Below are 18,772 nucleotides of genomic sequence, written 5' to 3' on the forward strand. Positions count from 1 at the left end.
TTTTAGATTTAATGGTCAAACTTTTAAAAATCTGGAGGTAGTACAGACAGCCGGATTTCCAGCTTGGTAAATCCGTCCTCGGCAGCGGGACTCCGAGCCAAGGGGCCCCCTGCCTCCTTCAGCGGAGGCCTCCCCAGGCCACACCCTCCCGGCGCTGGCTAATTTGCATGGCCCCGCCCTCATCGGTGGGAGGAGGCCTCCCACCGCCAGCCGTCCGGTTCGTGGTTTCGGGTGCAAATCAGCCCCTGCTTCCAGGCCAGGGGGGAACACGGTGAGGCGGGGTGCCCCATAACCTCGCCCCTGGGCCAGGCCTCCCTCTAGGGCCTCTCGTGGCCCGGCTCCGCAGCTGCCCTGATGAAACACTCGCAGTTTGACCTGGGGATCAGGGTCCCCCTGATTTTCTGAATCTCAGAATTCCACGTGAAAATCCAAGGTCTGGCCTCTTGTGTGAGAAGCAGCCCAACCTCGTAACAGGGCTGGCCAGGTGGCTAAGTCTTCCTGACCCACCTCACCCCCTTACCTGTCATTGGGTCTTCCATCTCTGAGCTAAAACCTGATGCTTCTCTGACTCAGCCTCTCCCCTCCCCCCCCCGAAAAAATATCTTTTTCCAAAACGGGCATATAGCCTTTTTCCAGAGGAGGTGGACCAGCTATTTCCACATCTCCTAAAAATTCTAGAGTGTTCCACTCTCCAAGTCTCCGCCCTCCTTGAGGCCCCATCCTCTCCCCGTGCCGCCCTCCCCCCACCAGCACGGGAACGGTGGAACAAGCTGTTCTCACATCCCCTCCTGGCTCCTGTGACACACACCAACGTCCAACGCCCCGCAAGTCGCACCCACACTGGTGCCCTGCTGGTCCCGTCCCCATCTTGCCCCAGTTTTTGCCTTCCGCGGCCACGTCCCGATCTCTCCAGCGGGCGCCCTCTTGGACCCTCCGCCAGTCTCGCCCTCCCGCCCATCACCCCTGGCTCGGTCCCCAGCCAACCTCTGAAGCCCTTCATACCTTTGGCTCTCTCCACATTTCTCTATTGTCCCCTAAATTCTTTGTCCTCTCCCCTGAAGTCTCATCTCTGTGTCATTGTCCTGGGACTCTACCTGTCCGCAGATCCTGTCTCTCTCTCCCCAAATGTGCTTCCCTCTTATTCTTCTGTCTCTCCTAATTTATGTGCCCGGGTTCTCTGCCTCCCCTCATCGAATCTCTCCTGCTTCTCCAGATCACTCTCGACTTCCTCCTTCTGTCTCTCCCTGATGTGTCTGCTATTTTTTCTTACTATTATTTCCTCTCCCACTGAATTTCCATCTCTCTTCTGTTCTCTCCCCCCACCCCCACCCCCGTCACTCCTGTGGCTCGCTCTTCTACCTCTCTCTCCAGATCTATTTCTTCCCTCTCCTGCTCTTGTTCCGATTCTCTATAAATGTGTGGCTCTGTGTCTGCCTCCTGATCTCTCGGTATCCTGGTTCTCTCCTCATCCCACCTCACCCAAATCTGCTTCCCTCCCAACATCCCTGGAATGGAGGACCCCAGGGGAGGTCGGGGGTGGGGGGGAGGATTGGGAGGAGGTGCTCCTGGCACCCCCGCCCCCTACCCTAGCCCGGGAGGGCGGCCTCCTCATCTTTCCATCCCTTCCCCCCAGGGCCCAGCTCCCGCCTCCCCCCTCACTGCTGCTCGCTGCAGCTGCAGCAGTCCGTTGCCAGGGCAACCACAGCTGGCTGGGCGGGAGCCCCCTCCACCCCCCCCCCCCCCCCCCTTTCCGGCGGGGGGGGGGGGGGGGGGGGGAAAACAGGGGGGGGGGGGGGGGGGGGGGGGGGGGGGGGATGGAGGGAGAGGGAGGTCGGGCCCGCTCCAGCTGTTAACCTCGGTCAGTTCTCCCTCAACAAGGCCCCCATCTCCCCTTCATGGCGATGCCCCCCCAGTCCAGCCTGGAGAACGAGGCAGTCGTGGGCAGAGGGGTCAGGCCCAGTTTAATACACAGAACAAGTTAATTCACAGCAGAGGCAGGCAATAAAGGAGACTCGTTTACAAGGGGGGGCATGCCCGGATTGGGGGAGACCCCCAAGCCCACCACCTCCCCCACTTGCAGTCTCAATTTCCCTTTTTTTTTAAACCCGAACAACAAACACACACAACCACAAGAAACAACCACGCCCCCTCGCCACCCCCAAAATGGCCAGCGAGTGGGGCAGGGGGGCAGCCCGGCCTGGCCGCTGGGGAACTGGAGCAGGGGAAGGAGGAAAAACTAGTCCGTTGCAGAGTCTGTGCTTCTCATTCCAGCAGGCGCTGGGCAGGGGCCCGCCTGCCCCCCCGCCCCAGCCGACGCCCACCAGCCACGGCGGGGCCCCAGCCACGGCAGGCTCAGAGCGGGCAGGGCGGGGCTCTCAGGGAGGGAGCAGGAACGGAGTTCAAAACCATGGTTCACGTCATGCAGTATCCACGGTGGGCACCAGGAGGGGGGCGAGGGTGGACACCACACCCACCTGCCCTGGGCACACGGGGGGAACGGTGCCCACTTGGGGTGAGGAGGTGGGACAGCTGCAACTCCAGAAACGGGGGGGGGGGGGGCTGCTAGGCAGGAAGCTGGCATAGACTGGTGCCCAGTGGATGCGCTCAGCGGGGCCCCCACCACCCAGCCAGGCCTTAGAGGACTCTTTGTATATATTAATCTTTTTTCTTTTTTTTTTTTTTTTAACTTTTTGACTCTTTCTTTAGAAAAACGCTGTGTCCGTGCCCCGGGCTGGCATCTACCACCCCTCATGCCCGCCCAGAGGCGGGGTATGGCTTTGAGGGGAGCAGAAGCCCCTGGTGCCCATTTGCCAAGGGACGGGGAAGGAGGGAGGAAGGGAGAGGGGCCCCGCTGGGCCCACCAACCCACAGGGCAAACATTCCACTTGCACAGAGGGAAGGGGGTGGCCCAGCCCCCTCTCAGGCTCGCCCTCTCCCCCTCCCGCTGTGGGGCACTGAGGGCGGGAGAGCGTGGAGGAGCTCCGAGAGGCAGATCGGGAAGCACCACCCCAGAGGTCCAGGTGAGCCAGAGCCAGGCCTAGGTGAGGGTGATGTAGGCAGAGGCCTTCTCTTTCAGGTGCCGAAGACAGAGGTGACAACTCCAGCTCCCTGGGGGGGCGGGGGAGGACAGGGAGTTAGGCCCAGGTCCCAGAAGGGCTGGCCCAACTCCCTCCCAACCAGCAGACACAGTCCTGGGTCTTCACCGGCGGGAAGACAACTTCTCAACCCCGCCCCCCGCCCCCCCGTGTGGTGCCCACCTCTTCTCTCACCTTCCGGGGGCTCCGCCATGGGGGGGCTCAGGCAGTACATGTGGTAACCCCGATCGCAGTCGTCACAAAACAGCAGCTGGTCCTGGGGGGTGAGACCCGCCCAGCTGGCACCCTGGGGGCACGGGCACCAGAAACCGGGGTGGGGGGGCTGGGGCAGGGGTAGGTCACAGGGGCTGGGGAAGGTGGGCCCTCCCACGAGAAGGGGCTCCGAGCAGGTCTTTGCAGAAGCGGCTTGGCCCGGCAGAACGCCCCTGTGGTCTGCCCGTTTGCGGCTAGCTCCTAGGCCGGGTTTTATGGATTCTGTGGAACACTTAGAAGGACACCCAGATGGTCTGCGACCGGCTCTGGAAGCCGTGGATGTGGGTTCGGGTCCTAGCTGGGGGACCTCGGGCAAGTCATTTCCCCGGTCTGAGCTCGGTTTCTTCTCTGTGAGGCGGGGACAAGAGCACCTACCTCCGAGGGCGGTTGGGAGGAGTCAGAGAGCTGGAGAGCACTAAGTGCTAAGTGCCGGGCTCAGTTAATGGACACTAACAATAACAATAATACAGGTTACGAGTGCTCCCCAGGGAGGGGCTCCGGGGAGCGGCTTTAGGCCCCGCTGGCGTGGGCGGGCGGAGGGGCGGGGCGGGGCCCGCCAGGGGGCGTGTCCCGGGGGCGGCGCGCACTCACGTCGTTCTCCGAGGTGCCGCACAGGCTGCACGACTTGCACTCGATGCACTGCCAGCGGTAGGTCCGCACGGCCGCCGTCATGTTCACCGTAAACTGTAAACATGAGGGGTGTCCTGGGGGCCGAGGGGCAGGGGTGCGGTTAGGGGTCATCATGCCCCTGGGGGCCGCTGAGCCCCGGGGAGGAGATGGCTCGGCCCCCCCCGCCCCCCCACCCCTGACTCCGACCCCGCCCCGCTCGCGGTGCCCCCGCGACCACACGCTTCCGTGGCCACCAGGCTCCTACCCAGCCACCATGGTAACCACATTCTGCTCCCCAGAATACCATGGCAACCGCATTCCATTACCCACAGTGCTGTGGCAACCACCTTCTACCACCCACAACACCCGGGCAGCCACATTCTGTTAACCACTGGCTGAGGCAGCCACATTCCATTACCCACAGCAGAATGGCCAACAGGTTCTGTTAACCACAGTAACGTGGCAACCACAGTCTCCCAGCCACGGCGCCATGGCAACGGCCTGCCACACTGGGGTCCCCACACTCTGGGTTCCCTGCAGCCCAAGCCCATTGCCCAGGAGACCCCAGCAACCAAGGTCCTTCTGACACTACCGTGCGATGCCAACCCCCTGGCCGTCCCACTGCCCCGGCGCAGAGATGCCCTCAGCCACTACCCCAGGGCCACAAGAGCTACAGGCCACGAGACCCAGTCGCCATGACAACCGTATCGCACTCCCGTAATACCATGACAACCGCAAGTCATTCCCCACTGTGCTGAGGCAACCACAGTCTATTAGCTACAAGCCCACCTGGGAAGCCACATTCTGTGAACCACAAGTCCATGGCAAGCGCCGTCGGTTATCCACCGTACCCAGACGGTGGCCATCCATCCATTACTCACTATCACACTCCACTACCCACAATGCCTGGGAGGCCTGCTTTCACTACCCCTCGTGCCATGATGAGCACGGGCCACTAGCAGCAATGCCATGACAACCACTTCCTGTTATTCCCAGAGCCTCTCTGGCCCCCCTCAGTGTCCCACAGTCCTCCGCAGTGGAGTCCATGCCACCAGCTCGGGGTTGTCACCCCCTCCCCGCCCCATCCCCACCCCCGGCTGCCCCGGCCGCACTTCTCTGCCTCCCACCCTCCAGATCTGGACTCCTGGGGTGCCCTCCACCCCGGCCCCCAGCAACCTCGGGTGGGGGTATCACCTGATCGCCCACAGTCAGCACAGGAGATGAGGTCCTCAGGACACCCCGTCTTCTTGGAGCCACCCAGGCAGAAGTCACAGTAACCGTTGGGGATGACAGTGCCGTCGGGCGCCTTCTTGGCTGAAAGACAGCAAACGGCGGTTGGCGCGGGCAGGCCGGGGCACCTAGTCCAAGGCTGCTGTGGGAGTCAGGGCAGAGGGAGGCGTCCCTACCTGTGTGTTTCCTCTGTGCCTCAGGGACCCAGGCCAATTCTTTGTAAAACTCTGGGGTTGGGGGGACAGAGAGAGGGGCTCTCACCATAGGCAACGCTCCACCCTGCCCCCAGCCTCAGCCCCAGGGGTGGACCCCTCTTCCCAGGCAGGAGGGGGCGGGTAAGGAGAGAGAGTAGCTACCCCCGAGCTGTGGCCAGGAGCAGAATAGTCGGGGACCCAGATAATTCTCCTCAGGAACCCCGAACTCTCTGAGGACAACTCACACATCTTTTTCTTAGGTAAAACTGCAAAGAACAGCTTTCGGACGAGCCCCCTGCTTCCCCATTCACACACACTTCTACCAGACAAACCAGCGCCACCTGAGCCCCAACTAGATGAAAACTGGGGACACCACTGGCCAAGATCTGGCATGGAGACAGACGGACATTCAGAAGAAAACTCCTGAACACAGAGGTGCCTGGAGGTGGAGTGGGGACGGGATGGAGAGACTGCCCTCTCCCACCAGGAGACGGGAGGGAAGACAGTTCCTCCCCTGGCAGAGCCTCCCCCCGGGCCCTCCCCCCCCTCAGCTGTCAGGGCTGGCATGGGATTGGCATGGGATTGGCACGGGCAGGCGCCGAGGGCTCCCAGGCCACAGACCCTGCCCCTCAGCCAAAGCCTCAGCGAGAAGGGAGAAAGGGAGGCAGGGAGGGAGGGGAGTCATCTATCACCCCCCCTCCCCAAGCTCTAATTGAAACAATAAATCAGACCCAGAAATATTATGCCCGGGCCAGGAGCGAGGGAGAGATGGTTGGTTGCCATGGCAACCCCAGAGTCAGCATCCCCATGGTCGGTGGGGGGAGGGGACCGCTGAGCTGGAGATTTTCCAGAAATGTCTAATGTGCCCCCTCCCTCCCAGGCTCCTCAGCCCCCACTCCCAGGGTCCCTCACTACCCCACGGCCCGCCTGCCTGCTCACGTTTGTGGTTGTTTTTCCGGTGGAAGGGCAGGGCGTGGCGCTCGGCGTTCTCCTCCCCCTCCTCCTCAGCCAGGTGGGTGTGGGTGTAGTGGTAGCTGAGCCCTGGCCGGTTCTTATACCGTTTCCCACAGACTGGAGAGCGAGCAGGGAGGGCCGGTCAGCCCTCCCAGCCCAGGCGGCCTCCACCCTGGCCTCGGGGATCACGCCTCCCGCCCTCTGCCAGAGGCCTGAGCATCCCCTCCCACCGGGCTCTAGAACGGGAGGGAGGGGGCCGGCAGGGGAGAGGTCTCTAGGCCCCACTCTCTCTCTTTCCCCCTCTTCAGAAGGACTCACTATCACAGACATACGGCTTGTCTCGGTCCTCCAGGGAAGCGGTGTCCTGGCGTTTCCGGAGACCCCCGATGCCATATGCCTGGGGGGGAAGAGTCGGGATCAGGGGCCAAGAAAGGGAGGGAACTGAAAGGGCTTTCATCATCTGAGCCCGAAAGGTGAACCGCAGCTCTGCCACTTCCTAACTATGGGCCCCGACCTCTCTGACGTTCGGTTTCCTCATCTGTAGTGTGGGCATAAAGATGGCTGTAACCCACTGTATGATCTTTGCTTTGCAAAGGGCTTAATAATATCTGAGCCTCAGTTTGCTCCTCTGTAAAAATGGGTCTAACCCCCTCCCCCCTTCAGGCTACTCTGGGGATTAAATGAGGTCAGACCGGGGCAGGGCCTGACCATTGTGCATGCTCAGTACACGGGGCCTGTCATTGAAGAGAGGGATGGGCGCCTGTGTGGCTCAGTTGGTTAAGCGACTGCCTTCAGCTCAGGTCATGGTCCTGGAGTCCCGGGATCGAGTCCCGCATCGGGCTTCCTGCTCAGCAGGGAGTCTGCTTCTCCCTCTGACCCTCCTCCCTCTCATATGCTCTCTCTCTCTCTCATTCTCGCTCTCTCAAATAAATAAATAAAATCTTTAAAAAAAAAAATGAAGAGAGGGATGATGGAGAAGAACTGGGCGGCAATACCTTTCCTTTAGCCCTGTTCTTCCTCCTGGGAATGTCATCCTCCAAGTCTTCCACCTCGAGATCATGTGGAAACTCCAGCAGCTGCTGTTTCTGGGCACCAGGAGAAGGGAGATTGAGGTCAAGAAAATGGGGGATGCTGTCCTGCTTTGTGGGAGTTCTGGACACAGCTGGAGACTGGGGGGAGCAGGGCACGTCAGGAGGTCTTCCAAAAAGAGAAGAGGTGTGGAAGGATGGAGACTTAGGATGCCCAAAGGCCCTAGGGAGCCGGGGGAGATTGCAGAGCAGGACCAGGATGAGCCAGGGCAGGTGGCCAGGGTGAGAAGGCAGCTGGGGCCCCTGAGGGGTGGTCCCACCTGGCAGTCCATAATGGTCTCCTCCTCCTTCAACTCAATCTTCTTCTCCCCGGTCTCAGCACACAGTAGCGCCTCAAGGACTGGCCCTTCCGGGAGGCCACCCTCCTTCTTCAGGGGTGCCTCACAGTCTGGGGACAAGGCCATGGTGGGGTCAAGTGGGGAAGATGTCCCTGGAGGATTCCTCAAAAGCCCAGGTCGGGGTGCTTCAGGAAAGAGGCTTTCCCACACTCGACCAGCGACAAGACTCAAAGATGCAATCATACACCGTGGGAAGGATGCTGAGACCCCGGGAAAGGCCCAGCCAGACACTCAGACCCGCTCAGAAGGAGACACGGCCAGACCCTCACTTACACCTGGATGCAAACGGAGAGATAGATACTCAACCAGGGGGCACATGGGAGATACCGACTGATCATCTTGAGACAGCCAGACACACAAAGGAAGAGATACACCCAGACACATGGAGGAAACACATCCAAACCCTTGGAGACACCCGAAGACCATCAGATAGAGACATTAAACCCTCAGCTATCCCTAGATCCACATAAGGAAGACACAGCCAGACTCAACCCTACACCTAGACACCCAGGGGGCAGAGACAGACATACCTAGGGAGAATCACTCAAACGGATACACGCGGACATACACAGGGGAGGAGACACCCAGTCCCTCCCAGGCAGACAGACACACCCAGAAAGACAGCCAGGTGGACACGTCAATACACCTGGACCCACACAGACCCTTGGATGCACCTGGACAGGGGAAGAGAAACAGCCAGTGACTCTGATAGTCCTGGTCACATCCAAGAAGTGACGAAGCCTGACACTCTTGCTGGACCAGCACACAGGGGCAGAAACACACCTAATACACTAGCCACTAGGGGAAGAGATCCTCCCAGACATTCCAAAGCATCTGGCCACTCAAAGGAAGAGACAGCCAGACACCCTGATACACCCAGACCCACTCAGAACAGCGGGATACTCTGCGAGACCAGACACACACAAAACTAAATAAACCCTCAAGTACTCTTGGAAACACCTAGAAAAGGACACAGACACTTAGATACACTCCACTGCAGATGGAAAGACACTCTGACACATCCAGACACACACGGGCACCCATAGGAAGAAATCCAGCCAGACACCACACATCCCAGCTCACCAGGGAAGATCCACCGAGACACACATAACAGATATCACTCTGCCCCCGGATACACCTGGGCCCAAGTAGGAGAAGATACAGTCCAAGTCCAAGCCCAGTCACTCAGGGAAAACTGGAGAAGGTCTGGGCTATACCCAGACACACACTTGCAGACACTCGCTAGGAGGGAAATAAAAGCAAATGCTCAGATCCACACTGGCTGGGGGCACTGAGGGGGGCCACCCCGGACGCAGCTCCACCCACCGATCTTGTACTCGCAGGGCCGGAGTCTGGGGTCCTCCAGGATGTTGAGTCTCCGTTTCTTTCTCCAACAGCGCGCCGGGTACGTGTAGATCTGTCCGGGGGCCAAACCTGGAGTGAGAAGGCCGAAGGGGCCCTGAGAACGCAAGAAGGCAAGAAGGGGGGCCGCAAAGCCGCCGCTCCGCCCCGCCCCCACGCCCACCCCCACCCCCACCCTCCAGGGCCGGTTGCGGGGCCGGTACCAGGGCCGCGGTGGGTCTTTTCCATCCAGATGTAGCAGTTGTTCTGGGCCACGCCAGTCTGCGAGTCGAGGAAGGGCAGGCGCAGGCTGCGCTCGGCGCACAAGCGCGCGTTGTAGCTGCGGCAGTGCTCAATGGCCTCGCGGTAGAAGTCCTCGCCTAGGCTGCGAGGGGGCGGGTGCGCGGGCGAGCGGCTGTCAGCAAGGGCAGGCGCGCCTGGTCGCCCAGCACCCCGCCCTCCGCGCGGCCCTCGGGAATGGGTGGGCCGCCTCCCCCCACCTCACCTCTCCCCCCCGTCGCTCCTGGACTCAGGAGCCCCCAACCTAGGGCCCAATCAGGCCTGGAGCCAATGAGTAAGATACACACAATATGGAAACAGACAAAAATGCACCAGGACCCATCCGTACATGCACACATCAAAATACACAACACAACCAAACCACACAGGATTCACACACAAAGACAGACATATCCCAAAACTCACAAAGGAGAAACAGACAAATCTCACATATGTGCACACACAAATATCTACTGAAAAAACATTAATATCGCAGTCACCTAGTGTAGAAACAGACACATCACACATATATCCATGCACAAATACACATCACATATCCAAAGACACACAACATAAACAAAGCACCTGCACAAAGACACACAACATGCAAACAGATCACACACACACACACACATCCAAAGACACACAGAGATACACAAATATTATGAGAAGAATGCTAAAACAAACTACCCACACGTGCACTTACATACCCAAAGACACAACACAAACAAATCACACACACACACACACAATATCCAGACACACTATACAAAGAAATCACACAGATTCACACAGGACACACACACACAATCACAAAGATACACTATAGAAACCAACATCTAAAACACCACGTATTCACACAAAGATACACACACACAACATAGGAACAGACAAATCCAGCCATATTCACACAAAAATGTACACATAAATCCATGCATACCTACAAATCCAGACACAGAACACAAATGATGTGCAGTTTCAAAGGACATGTACACACATTCAAAGACCCAAATATCCAAAGAAACCTAGTGTAGACTAAAATAAATTAAACACATATCCACACACATATAAAAACAACAACAACAACACACAAACAAACAAGTGACACACACTCCACATGCCAAGACAAAGGTAGTGTGGGCTTCACTCAAGTTTACCAAGGCTCCCACACCCCCAGGCCATTTCACTCTCTCCCCAGCCCCGGGGGTCGCGGGGCGGGACATGACCCCCTTCCGCCGAAAAGGACCCGAAGAGGACTCCGAGTTCCCCACACCCTCCGCTCCTCCAGGAGCAGCGCATCAGACACCGTTCTTGCCAGAGACCCACAATCACACACATTCGCAGCACGGCCCACGGTGACAGCCCCCCAGACACCCCTTCGGCCCCACCCCCGGCCGCCACACACACACACACGCCCGCGCACACCCGCCCGCGCGCCCTCTCCCGCCTCCCGCCGGCCCGCAGCACCTCAGGGGGCCGGGGATGACCGTGGCCATCTTGCTCCCCGGGTCCTGCCCCCAGCAGGTCCCCGCCGGGTCGGTCCTCCCAGCGCTCGGGCGGGCGCTGAGGCCGCCCATCCATTCATTCCCGCGGGGCGGGAGCACCGGGGCGACAGCCAATCACGACGGCAGGGTGGGCCCGCCCGGGCCATGCTGGGAGTGGTAGTCCCGGGCCTGGGGGCCGGCGGGACCCCGCGGGGAAGGGGGCGCAGAGGTGCGGCCCAAGGAGCGCGCACGGCCACTCAGCCGCGCTCGCTCTTACGCGCATCCAGTGTCCCGGGCATCCACTCACACATGCACACCTGGACTCGCACACACCCACGTACGGCAGTTTACACACACATTCACACGTATACTCACAGCCTCCCACGCAGACTCACGCACACTTCCCTCCCACACCTTCACAGACTCACATACATTTACACTCACACAAACACTTCGATGCCACGAGACTTAGAGCTACCTTAGAGGTGCCCACGCAAACGTCCCCACCGGCATGCCTGCACTTGGCTCACTGACACCTCTCCCTCCCCCATCCCCAGGCCCTCCCAGCTCCGGGGAACCCTATCAGTCCCACCAGGGCAGTCACTCTCACAGCGACCCCGCCCTGCTCCAGCCCGTCCTTCCGCGGGGCAGGCAGCATGGTGCTCCTAAGGAGCTGTAGCCACACCTTGCGGGTTCAAATCCTGGCTCTGCACCTTGGGGGCCATGTGGCCTTGGGCAAATGACTTAACCTTTCTGGGCCTCAGTTTCCCCATCTGTAAAATGAGGGTGACACCTCATTGGATTGTTGTAAGGATTAAATGAGTAAATATGCATAAAGTGTTGGTTTTTTTTTTTTTTTCCATGCCCAGCGTGGAGCTCACCGCCTGCCGGGCTTCCTGAAATCCAGACCTGAGTTGAGATCAGGAATCTGATGCTTAACAGATTGAGCCACCCAGGCACCTCCATAAAGGTAAAAGGCACCTTTTTAAAAAGGTAGTAGGCGTTCAGTAAATTCACTCCCCAGAGTTTCTGATGTGCAGTAAGATGTACAATGGTGATAGCCAAACATTACTGGAAAGAATAATGCCTGGCACATAATAGATGTTCAATAAATTTTTGTTGAATGAGTAAATATACTGAGTACCCACCATGTGCCAGACACAGTTCTAAGTACTTCCAGAGGAGTAACTCCTACAATCCTCATAATGACCCTCCGAGGTGATGCTATTTTTACCCCCATTTTCCAGATAAGGAATGGAAGACAGAGGGAGGTGAAATTACAGGCCCTCAGCCCTGGTCGCTGTTTGAAGGTGGGACTAAGAGAAGGATTCACTCACCTAGATATCTGGACCCAAGTGAGGCTTACCTCCTCCTTTCTCCCACTGTCACCCACACAGACTGTCCCCTAAGGGATTCCCAGACAGCACGCTGACCCACCAGGCCACACCAGCGCTCACCTGGAACCACCCGGGTCCAAAGTTTGTGTTCAAGTTTGAGACCCCACATGGATAAAAACGCCCACAAACGTCCTTGTCCACCAGGGGGCTCTCCAGCAGACAGAGAGGCAGACTAGCCTTCCCCTCTTTTGTCACTTGATGCCTCCACCTACCCTCTGGTGAGAGAGATACCCCTCAATGTCTTCCACACTTATCACTTCTAAACACACACACACACACCCTAGTCTTAGACCCCCTGCACAAACTTTCCCCGATCTCCCCCAGGTAAGGCCTTGACTCCCCCACCCTGCACTCCCAACAGGACACAGTGGGTCTCAGCTTCACATCTGGCCTAGAGTAGGTGGCAATGGGGAGTAAGTGAGGGACGCTGGTACCCCCACGCTCACGCTGGCCTCCAGGCTCCTGTACTGGCCACCCCCTACCTCACCCGCAGTAAGCCCTGCCCCTCCGCCCCTCAGCTCAGCTCCGAGAGTGCCCCTGCCACCTTCCTCTCACACCTCCCACCACCCTCACAGGTCCCCCAACACATGACACTTGGCTCCCCACACCTCCAGCCTCAGACACCCCAGCTCACTCCTGCCCCACCCCAGAACACTTACATCAATTTGATCCGTTTGGAGCCTGAGTGTAGAATATACTCCATGACCTCCCTGGAGGCCCTTGTCCAGCAGCATGATTGACCACAGACCCAAGCTGACACTTCCCTCCCTTTCCTTACCCCTAGTCACCTTCACAGATCCCTCTTCCACACTTGAACTCCTAGCCCCACGGCCTACCCTCATCCCTGCGGACCCCTCAGAAGATGAGAGCAAAGAAGGGAGCTGGCACTCCCACCCTAACCTTATTCTGGCCTCCTGGCCCCTGCAATGCCCCATACGGAAAGTGGACCACATGAGAAATCAATATTGATACTACTACTAATAATTGGTACACTTAGTCAGGGTCAGGCTCTGTTCCAAGTGCTTTACAAAGATCACAACAGCCCCTTGAGGTCATAGGCACTGTTATGATTCCCCACTACACAGATGGTAACATTGAGGCTCTGGAGGAGGGGGAGAAGGGGAGGTGATTTAATAGATCAAGATGAGGTTTGAAGCCAAGCAGTCAGAACCCCTAGGCCTGCTCCTTCCACTTTCCCACTCCCAAGGCGATTAGCTCTCACATTCTTTCCAGGAGCAAGTTCCTAGCCTCAACCCTCAACCCTGCAGACCCCTCCCACGATGAGAGCAAAGAAGGACGAACGAGGGCGCCCGCACTCCCACCCCAGCGCTTCCTCTGGCCTCCTCCAAGAGGTCTGGGCCAGGGTCAGAGTGAGGAAGCCAGAATGCCTGTAGATCCAGCAACCTCTACAGGAACCCTGTCCCAGCCAGTCTGAGGGTGTTTCTCATAGGAGACACATCTGTCTGTGTGTAAGATAGAGTGAGAGGGAAGCAGAAGTGTGTCACCATCACACACCTCCCCACACTGACCCCAGCTCCGCACACACGCCCTGTAAGCTTTCTGGCTCACCGCAAAGCCACACGTGTAGGCGCGTGCCTATTAACCCCCGCCCCCTCCTCTCCCAACAGCCCTCCGCCAGAAACCAGAAACTACTGGGGGGCTTGGGTCCAGCCGTCTGACACAGCCCTTGGGAGGGTGGGGGGCGCTCCCGTCCCCTTCCCCCTCACCACCAGCCAGCACACGTTGCTCAAGGTCAAGGCGGCGAGCGCAAGGGGTTGGGGGAAGCGGGGTTGGGGGGGTAGGTCGCCCCAGCCCCTTTGTGCGGCGCCGCGGGCGTTCGCCCTCCGCCTCCTCCCCCAGGCCCGGGAGGAGGGGGAGGGGAGTGCCGCGCTCGCCAGCCGAGGAGGGAGGGCGGGAACGGCCGCGCGCCTGTCACTCTGAGCCCGCTGTCACCGCCGGAGGAAAGGGGGTGGGGAGCGCTGGGACCCGGGAGTCCGGGATCCCGAAGAGGGAGCGAGAGAGAGAGATGGAAAGAGAGAGGAGAGAGGTGGACAGAGCGAGGGATGGCTAGGAGAGGGGAGGGATGGGACAGGGCTGGGCTTGAACCCAGGCGTCCAGGTTCCTAGCCACCGGGCCCAGGAGGAAGCTAACGCTCGGAAGAGGGACGCGGACAGGGAGAAAGGGAGGGAATCCCCCGAGATTGAGGGCTGCTGCCAGCATCCTCTCCCAAGGCATCCGGTCCCCAAGGGGATGAGAGATGCTCTCATTAGATGTCTATGGGCGGGGAGAGGGAGCGATCCCACGGTCTGACCTGGGCGTCGGAGCTTCTAGGTCCTGAAGACCGGGGGAGGAAAAAGGGGAGACAGGACCCCCGACGTCTCAGCTCCCACCCTGCGGCCGCGCGGGCCGAGGTCCCCGGAGAAAGAGGGGTAAAAAGAAAGGTGTTCTGATGAGAGGAAGGACGGTAGTGAAGACCCCGGAGACTGAGGGCTGGACTTAGGCGTCCGTACTCCCAGCCCTATGCCGGGGCAGGCCCGGCGCCCCCGGAGATTCGGAGGAGGAGAGATGGAGGAGGAAGAGAGGGAAGCCCCTACCCCCACTCTGGGTGGGGAAACGGCCTCCGCCACCCCCCAGCCCGCGCGCCACATTCCTTCACTGACAGCGACAAAGAAGAGACGCCCCCGCGGCCCTGAAGGGGCTCCCGCCCCCAACCCCAGGGGACAACAAGGGGCGGCGGGTCCCCCAGGGGTGGGGGGGCGCTCTGGGGGTCCCCATTAAACTACCTTCCGCGCGCCGCGTCCCCTTCCCCAGCGAGGGCGGGGGAAGGGCCGGGGGTGGGGGGCAGGATGGAGGGACGTGGACGGCGGGGACACTCACGACTTGAGCGGGTTCTGAATGGCGGTGGCCATGGCCCGCTCGGCTGGGCCGCCTCCGGCCCGGGGCGCTGCTGCCGCCGCGCGCGGGCCCAGCCCGGCCTGCGCCGCCCGCTCTGCCGCCCAGCGCGCTACGATTTCATTCATTCTTGGGGCTGCGGCGCGAGCCGAGTGGGGCGGGCCGGGGGCGGGGCTCGGCCAATCCCCGCACCTCCCGGCGCACGACGGGACGTGGAGTCTCGGGGCGCGCGGCGGCGCCCGAGGGCGCCCCTGGCCGGACTACACGTCCCAGGGGGCGCCGGGAGGACCACACGCCCATTGGCTGCTGAGGATACAGGGCGGGGCTGGGCTCGTCCCAGAGCATCCTTTCCTCCTCCCTGAGGGTGCCTCCATTCCCATCTCGGGCTCTCCATCCTCCAGGAACCGCAGACGTGAGAGCAGGTGGTTCCTGGCCTCTGGGTCTCCCCAGGGTATGTGGATGACCCCAGGATCTGTCGTGTGTTCTTGTCTGTGCTTGCTGGTCTGGGTGTCTCTTCTGTGTACGCCAGCGTGTAAACAAGCACAGGGGTTAATCACTGCCTTTGTTCACTTATTCAGTGCCTGCCAGGTGCCAGGCACTCTTCTAGACACGGTGGCATACAGCAGTGACCCAACAAAGTCCCTGCCCTCCAGGAGCTGACCTTTTCATGGAGAAAGACAGATAGGTGATAAAGAAGAAAATAAAGAGACAAAATCATTTTAGAGAATTATGAATGCTATAAAGTGGCTTCTCTGAGGAGATGGCATTTGAACTGAGACCTGAGAAGTTCCAGCCAGGCAACAGGAGGGGAAAGGGATCGAGCTTTGACAAGTGCAAAGATCAGTGAGAAAGCTGGTGTGACTGGAGCAGAGTGAGTGAGGGGAGAGACAAGGCTGGGGAGCGAGCAAGGACCCAGATCATGTAGAGCCTTGTAGGACATTACAGAGAAATTGGATTTTGTTCTAAGTGCAATCAATCATTGGCTCTCTTCTTTTTCACACACACACACACACACACACACACACACACACAAAACAAAAGCCCATTGGCAAATCCTATTATCTCTACATTCACAAAACAGATCCAGAATCCACCTAGTCTTCTCCCTTCACAGCTTCCACCCGGTACCATCTACCATTGTCTACTGCCTGGACGGCTCCAGGTCTGTTCTCCCCACGGCAGCCAGAGTGGGCTATCTAAAACATATGGCATCACAAGGCTCTCTGGCTCAAAACCTCCAGTGACTTCTTTCACAGAGTAAAATGCAAAGTCCTCCCTTGGCCCTCAACGCCCTACTTGATCCCCTCCCCAACCGTCATCAGATTTCTGACCTCATCTCCCTCTTTCCTTCCCTTGGCTGATTTTACTCCAGTCACACTGGCCTCCTCCCTGTTCCTGGAAGATTTCAGTCCCATGTCAGCCACAGGATCTTTGCACTTACTCTTCTCTCTGCCTAGAATGTTCCTCCCCCAGATATCCACATGGCTCCATCCCTCACTTTATTCAGGTTCCTGATTAAATGTCACCTCCTCAGATCCAACCTCAGCTAAAATAGCATTCCCCATAACCCTGTCCTCTCAAATGCTTTTTCTTCCAACACTTATCATAGTTTGTCATCGTGTAATCGATCTATTTAGTTATTTGACTTATTGTCTGTCTCCACCCATTAGAATATCGGCTCTGTGAGGGCAGGGATTGTTGTCCCGTCCACTGTTGTCTTCCCAGTGCCTAGAACAGGGCCTGAAAAGTAGTAGGTGCTCAATAATCATTTGTTGAACAAATAAGTGGATCAACCAGATGTTATGTTCCGTGTGTCTCCCCACCATCTAGCTCTGAGGCATGCAACCAGCAGAACAGAGAGTAAGGGGGGCTCCATACTGTGCCCTCCACACACAGACACTCGCACAACCTGAAAGGGGGGGTGCTGTATTAAGGAAACCCCCCCTACAGGGTGTCTGGAGCTAAAGACAAAGAGAAGGGAGGGGTTCACAGGCACATTCACTCCTTTCTAGAGTATTACGGTCCCCAGCTCTGTGCAGGCATGCTGGACACAGCAGTGCTGGCTCTGCCCTGGGCTCGTAAGCTCACAGCCCAGTGGGATAACAGACCCATCCCCACACGATGACAGCCAAGAGTGGAGGAAGCGCAAGCAGAGGGGTCAAGGCTGGGATAGGGAAGCACAGGAGCTGTGGGAGCCCAGAGGAAGCTCCTGACCCAGGCTGTGGGTCAGGGAGGGGCTTTTTGGAGCAGATTCCAGGGGAATCCTTTCGAGTCCTGACCCCTTGCCCTCTCAAGACACGAAGCAATTGTCTGTTCTGACATCTTGGGGCCCCAAGATGTCACCCAAGTGTTGGGAACACGGACCGTGGAAGTCCCAGCCTTTGGTCACTTCTCCTAACCCTGGAGCCCAAGGATCTGGCCAGCAGAGGGCACTGTGGCCCCAGTCTTTGTCCACACAGGCTGTTCTGAAGCCTCAGACCTGGGACAGATACCCTACTCTGGCAGTGGGGCCACTAGGGGAGACACTGGTCCACCCACCCTGGGCCTCCAACCCTGCCCAGCACCTGGTCACTGGTGTCTGACACCCCACCCCAAAAGCTCCTGTGGAATCGCTAGGACACCCTCTGTTCCAGACCCCCGGGGGCTTCACCTGGGCCTCTGAGGGACACACCATTGCTAACCTCCTGCCCCATATCCCTCTCTTCCCCACTCATCTTCAGAATAGACAGCCCTCCCCTAAGCCTCCCTTGGGATGTTCAGACATGATCTTCCGAAGTCTCCTGACCAGATGGGGATATTGAAGTACAGAGGAGGTGAGGTAGGCAACTTAGGCTCAGAAGGACAACACCTTCATCAAGAGCCCCCGCCCATCAGGGCACGGAGAGCTAGGATTTGAACCCCGGTGTGACTGAGAAGCCAACCTCGCCTTTCCTCCTTGTGCTACTCTAAGGGGGAGCTTACTGACTTCCCTGGGTCAGAATCCACTCAGGTCTTCTGTGAAAATGCCATCCCTGCCCATCCCCCCCAATGCCCCGGTCCTAGGGATTCAGGGTCTCTGAAAACAGACCCCAGAATCTATCCTTAGCAAGCCCCCACATCTTTCTAATGACCTCAAGGCATGAGAACCACTGGGTTAGTGTTTGAGGACAAACACAGAAAGAAGAAACAAAATGTAGTTGAAGGGAAGGTGGTCAAGCACTGGGGTGCGGTGGGGTGGGGGGAACGGGGGTCATGCCATAAGCCACAGAGCCAAGAGTGGATGGCGTGGGCTCTGTGGGCCAATGTCCTGTGTTCCCCTGTGGTCTGCAGGAACCTCCTCCATCTTTCTGAAACTTTAGTTTTCCCATCTGCAAAATAGGAGTACTAGTTCCAGCTTCCCAGGTGTGTGGGGAGGATACTGTGGGTCCATGTGAAGCACTTAGAACAGTGCCTGGCACTTTAGCACGCGATAAATGTGATCCTTACATCATAAATTCCTGTGGCTGAACACCTACCTTGCCCCTCACCTGGGCTGAAAGTTTTACATATCTAATCTCAACAGCCTAGCGGGTTGCCCATGGTTCCAGCCCCTTCCCTTGCCCCCCTCAGGGGTGGTCTCTGGTGGGAGATCACAAATAAA

The 18,772-nt window shown here is 58.5% G+C and overlaps 1 protein-coding gene across 8 annotated transcripts; it reads right to left on the reverse strand.

Moving 5' to 3' along the window:
• Positions 1–1,937: 1,937 nt before the first annotated feature.
• Positions 1,938–15,231, reverse strand: DPF1 (double PHD fingers 1). Of its 8 annotated transcripts, none has more exons than XM_032390623.1 (12): positions 15,139–15,231; positions 9,326–9,486; positions 9,087–9,194; positions 7,683–7,810; positions 7,330–7,413; positions 6,653–6,731; positions 6,320–6,451; positions 5,363–5,413; positions 5,151–5,270; positions 3,939–4,051; positions 3,270–3,351; positions 1,938–3,108 (listed from the first exon to the last, which is right to left on the reverse strand). In XM_032390623.1, the coding sequence occupies exons 1-12, from the start codon at positions 15,168–15,170 to the stop codon at positions 3,038–3,040; spliced, it is 1,161 nt and encodes a 386-aa protein (XP_032246514.1). In that variant the 5' UTR covers positions 15,171–15,231; the 3' UTR covers positions 1,938–3,037. The 8 variants fall into 8 exon arrangements, with proteins under 8 accessions (XP_032246514.1, XP_032246511.1, XP_032246512.1 ...); XM_032390620.1 differs by having other exon boundaries at positions 3,270–3,381; XM_032390621.1 differs by having other exon boundaries at positions 7,330–7,419.
• Positions 15,232–18,772: the final 3,541 nt, after the last annotated feature.

The sequence above is a fragment of the Phoca vitulina genome, unplaced genomic scaffold (genome assembly GCF_004348235.1).
Source record: "Phoca vitulina isolate PV1807 unplaced genomic scaffold, GSC_HSeal_1.0 scaffold58, whole genome shotgun sequence".
Classification (NCBI taxonomy): Eukaryota; Metazoa; Chordata; class Mammalia; order Carnivora; family Phocidae; genus Phoca; species Phoca vitulina.